General features: G+C 40.4%; 1 protein-coding gene across 1 annotated transcript in view; it reads left to right on the plus strand.

The window, feature by feature from the left end:
• DNTT (DNA nucleotidylexotransferase) overlaps nt 1-5501 on the plus strand; it is a 28296-nt gene that overhangs the window by 14585 nt on the left and 8210 nt on the right. The window contains 1 exon segment of the mRNA XM_011373976.1: nt 4965-5155. Coding sequence (XP_011372278.1) covers nt 4965-5155 — 191 coding nt within the window.

A 5501-nucleotide genomic window follows, 5' to 3' on the forward strand; every position in this document is an offset into this window, starting at 1 on the left:
AAATGGTGTTGAAGGATTCCCCAGCAAGGCAAGTTGGTCATTTAGGAGAATGTTTCAGTGCAGTCAAGTGCAAGGTAAATTATTCAAGAAAAATAATCCTAATTCTATCTAGAGGAGAGTGGGTAGCTCTGAGCTAAACATCATAAGGGTTTGAACTTGAATTGGCTCTTCAACGGGTCCAAAATGAACCCACTCAGATGAAGAGTCTTCTTGTTTCAGGAAGCTCATATCCATTGAAAAAAAGTATCTCAAATATTTAGACACACTTTTGTCAGTGAATATTCTGGTTTGGTGTTCCGCAGATTTGGACCCAAATCATTTTGTACTTTTATTCCTGAGGATATCCTCTATACGATGTGTGTGCATTTTTTTTTTTAATCAAGCTACCAGATCATGAGTTTGGGAGTCTTGGACTGTGATTGTCCAACATCATTAATTTAAAATATTTTTCAATTGTTCATGTAGGAAATTATTGAAGATGGAGAAAGTTCTGAAGTTAAAGCTGTGTTAAATGATGAACGATATCAGTCCTTCAAAGTAAGTGATTTTACATATATTCATCGAAAATGGTTTTTCACTTAATCCTATTGCTTATTCTAGGTGGTTTTATTAGTCAGCTCAAGCTGCCCTATCAAAGTGCCATAGACTGGGTGGCTTAAAAAGCAAATATTTATTTTCTTGCAGTTCCGGAGACTGGGAGTCTGAGATCAGGGTGCCAGCGTGGTTGGGTTCTGGTTAGGGTCCTCTTCCTGGCCTGCAGATGGCCTCCTTCTCAGTGTGCCCTCACATGACAAAGAGGGAGCATAAGCTCTCTAGCGCCTCTTTCTACAAGGGCACTAATTCCATCATTAGGGCCCCGCCCTCATGTCGTTATCTAAACCTGCTTACCTCTCAAAGATCCCATCTCCAAACACTGCTATATTGAGGGTTAGGGCTTCAGCATATGGATTTAGGAAGGGAGGGAGGTGCCATTCAGTCTACAGCAGTGGTCTAGGAAGCAGATGTTTAATGCTCGATCTTGTTGCCATGCTATGGTAAGATACAAATTACCTTACCTTCAGGAGTCTGTCATTCATGGGTACAAATATAATGGGGACACCAGAACCGTGGGACAAAACAAACAGGCTCTTAAAGAGCAAACCTGTGTTGGAAAGCGACTCACTGCATCCTCATCTACTTTGAAGCAGAGTTCGTTACCTCTCAATATTCCCTACCTTAGAGATGCAGGCAGCAGGGACGTCTGCCAGTGCCTTCAGAAGGGATGCATAGGCCTAAAAGGTGGTCATGGGCAGGAGCCCAGCCATGGAGTGCAGACAGACCGAGTTTGAGTCTGGGCTCTGCCACTTTCCAGCTGCGTGATGGTGGAGAATTTAGACAACCTACATGCTCTTCCCTCTTTAAATTGCAAGGATAAATATGCAGAGCATGAGTGTGTGTAAGGAACCCTTGGCAAGGGGAAATACCTAATAGGGATAGCCGTCGTCACGCATTGACAGCACAGGCCATCACACAATCGGATTACACAGAAGCCCTATGCAGATGCCAGAACCTGCTTCTCATGTTTGTTTCATTTATCAGGGAAGGACCCTTCTGAAACAAAAACGTCTCTAAAAACTTTACACTTTTTTTTAATCTCTGGACCTTGAAAGTATCACTTCATTGCCATAATGATTATTTTAGAAACTAAAAGTGTGCCTTTCCCTTTGTTTCAGCTATTTACTTCTGTATTTGGAGTGGGATTGAAGACATCTGAGAAATGGTTCAGGATGGGTTTCAGAAGCCTGAGTAAAATAAGGTCGGACAAAACCCTGAAATTCACACAAATGCAGAAAGCAGGTAAATTATCTCTCCTAAAAATCTCCCATTGTTCCCATGGGCTGGGCAGGTTGTAGTAGAGCTCTAAGTCAGTTGAATTTCAACTCTACTCTTGGTGAGCTGGGTCGCTTGTGGGGCCTCTTTTCATGCTATGGTTAAAAGCACACACTTTCAGAATCAGACAGACCTGCATCTACATCCTGGCTCCAGTTATGTCAACTTGAAGCAAGTTCGTTAAAACTTTTGAGCCTAAGCCACCCCATCTATAAAAGGGAGATGACATTGGTACTGAAATAGGTACCAATGCTTAACGCACAGGCCAAATACACTCTTCGTGGTGGCTGTCGTCATTCTTTTATGTTCTGATGTCAAATCAGGTCGCAATGTTGATCTAATTTTTACTGAACTGTCCCTTCTGAGCATTTGGGTCCCAGTTGGGATAGAGGCATGGATGAGAGAGTTCACATGGAGGTTTGGGGTGTAAAGAATATTTGAACTAACTAGAGTTGTTGCCCAGAACAAGTATGGATCTGCTTTAAAAACTGTAAAACATCAGGACATAGAAGGGAAATGGTAGAAATCTAGACACAGGATTCATCTACCCCGCTGGACTTGTTAACCTGAGAAGTGTTGACATAGACACCTGAAAACCTGGCAGCACGTCATGGAGGTTGAAGATGGCTTGGTCACAACCATTTATGGAGGGTCCCAGTTTTAGAAATGAAGAAATGTCAATATAGGATCAAAAAAAAAATTGTACACATTTTAAATGTTTGCTTTTGATATGCAATAGAAATACAATATAATTGGTATTTGAAAGGGAGTCAAAGCCAGTATGGTTTCTGAGTTACAAAGAATGATAAAGTCATCCGCATTTTTAATGATATTAAAGTAAGGGAATCTTCTACAAAAGACCACCAGAAACAAACAAACAAACAAACAAAACCTCTCTTCTGTTTAAGTGATAAAATAAAAAACAAGCAACTCTTGTTTTATACAGAATTCTAGGAATGCCTTCCTATCGTACTTACAGCTTAAAACCCCTGGATGTATGTATTCCTTTAGCAGCACTGTAATGAATGGAATTGTCAATGGGAATAGTTTAGAATACCACAGAGCAGTGGTCCCTAACCGTTTTGGCACCAGGATGGTACTTCTATGAGAATCTAATCCTTGATGATCTGAGGTGGCACTGAGGCAGTGATGCTAGACGAAGCTTTGCTCCATTGCTGGCCACTCACCTCCTGCTGTGTAGCCTGGTTTCTAAGAGGGAGGCCACAGAGGCCTGGGTGTTAGAGACCCCTGCCACAGAGGATAAGCTAATTGAACACGGTGAAAGTATGATCCACAGGTCAGATGGAAAACCTGATTCAGTTTTACTTATAATCACACTTGGTTTTAGTTCCCTGAGGCTTGAGGATTCACATGCCACATTGGCCTTGAACAGTCTGAAATATAACAGCACACATATAAATAACATTTCTCAGGTGTAATAAGTTTCTGGTAATAAGTTAACCTCCCCAACCGTACCAAAAAGGAAAGCAAGAAAGCCAATTAAGTCGCTCTCATGGGTGTCGACAAATTATTGCATTCTCTTCATGTCATACCTGATGTGTGTACATGTTCTTAAAGAAACGGTTAACCATGACTTCTGGTATATGTGCATCCCGAATAAGCACAGCAGCCGTATGGTTATCAAGTAAGTTGTGCTGTGAATATCAGTCCTGATGAAAAATTTTGTATCAATAAGAGCCTAATGAAGCATTTCTTTTTATTTTTTCACATGAATATTTTATGTATTTCATTTTATTAAATTAATTTTTTTATTGTGGTAAGAATACTTAACATGAGATCCATCTTCTTAGCAATTTCTTACCCATTGGTACCATAACTTATTTATTCATTTTCTGTCCATGGACATTTGAATTATTTCGTTTTTGGTTATTATGAAAAAAAAAAGTGCTATGAACATTGTTGTACCTGCTGATATATATGTTCTCATTTTTCTTGTGAGTATCTGAGAGTGAAATAGTGCTGAGTCAGAGGATAATTAGCTACTTATTTAGCTGTAGTAAATACTGTCCAACAGTTTTCCAAAGTGATCAAACCACTTTACATGCCCGGTATCACACTATGAGATTTTTCCATTGTTCCACATCCTCACCCACACTTCCTATTGTCAATCGTTTCTGTTTTGTTTGTCCTCTGGGTAAGTAGTGTTATCTTACTGTCGTTTCAGTTTGCATTTCTCTAATGACTGTTACAAGTGCTTTAGGGAACAATTCCTCTTCCAAGAGGTTTCTGTTCAAGTCTTTCTCCCTTTTTAAGTAGGTCATTTTGTCTTTTACTTATTGATTTGTAGGAGTTAGTTTATGTTCTGGCTGTAAGTCCTTGAGTAGACATGATATTTAAATCTCTTCTCCCAGACTGTAGATTGCTCCTCACTTGCTCAATAATGTCCTTTGATTAGCCCAAGTTCTTATATTTAATGAAATCCAAATTATCAATCTCTTCATTATAGCTAGGGGTTTTCCCACTCTGTTTTAGAGCTATTTACTTACACTTGAGATCATTAAGATATTTTCCTGTTTTCCTTCAGAAGTCTGATTCTTTTTAACTTTTGCATTTAGGCCTATGATCCACATAACATTAACAAATTTTAAGTGTGCAGAGAGTATTGTTAACCATATGTACAATGATGTACAGCAGAGCTCTAGAATGCAAATCTACCCTCTTCTTATTCTTGACTAATTTTTTAATTCATCTATTACCTTCCAATCCTGAATCTTCCCATCTCAGATCATTTTGCATTGTCTTCTTTAAGTAAAAAGGCACAACTTATTGATCAAGAGGGCTGGTACTTCAATAAGAACTTGGATTTGAACAGCTTGGTTTCTACAGGGATATGAAATATTGTCTCTTTCTTAATCAGGGCGTTATAAGCCTCTCAGTCAGAAAGTAAAGAGCATTGTTACCATGAAAATTTCACAACCAAGAGAATAGAAACAACTGGTCTCTGTGGAACGGTTTGGTTTTGATACTCATGGCCACATTAGCTCTTACTTGGGGCAGAATCCCCTCCCACTGAGAGCTGGTCCATTCACACAAGACGTGTCGCTCTTTCCACTGACATGTCCAATGCCTCTCAGGATTCCTCTATTATGATGACCTTGTCAGCTGTGTGACCAGGGCAGAAGCAGAAGCGGTCAGCGTGCTGGTTAAAGAAGCTGTCTCGGCATTTCTACCTGACGCCTCCGTCACTGTGACAGGAGGATTCCGGAGGTAAACAACAAGGGCTACCTTCACCTCTTCTCCTCTGACATCTACAGTGAATCCCCACGTTCAGGACTGAAAGTACTGAACATGGCACAAAAGGCCTTTGGTGGTCTGGCGCCAGCCTCTCCCTGCACCCTCATCTCCAACACTTCATGTTTCGCTCCAGCAATCCCCAGTGGCTTGTCATTCTTTGCACACACAGAGCTATTTCTTGCCTCTGTGACTTTGCTCAGAAGACACTTCTGTTTGAACTGGCTTTCCTCAAATCATCATCTGGCTGACTTCTCCTCATCCTTTAAGACTCAATTCAGATGCTACCTCCTCCAGGAAGCCTTCCTCAATTCTTTCTTCCTCATGCATGCTTTCCCCACTAATTATATTATGTGAATATATTTTTGGTTTGCTTGTTG

This window comes from Pteropus vampyrus, unplaced genomic scaffold (genome assembly GCF_000151845.1).
Source record: "Pteropus vampyrus isolate Shadow unplaced genomic scaffold, Pvam_2.0 Scaffold238, whole genome shotgun sequence".
Taxonomy (NCBI): domain Eukaryota; kingdom Metazoa; phylum Chordata; class Mammalia; order Chiroptera; family Pteropodidae; genus Pteropus; species Pteropus vampyrus.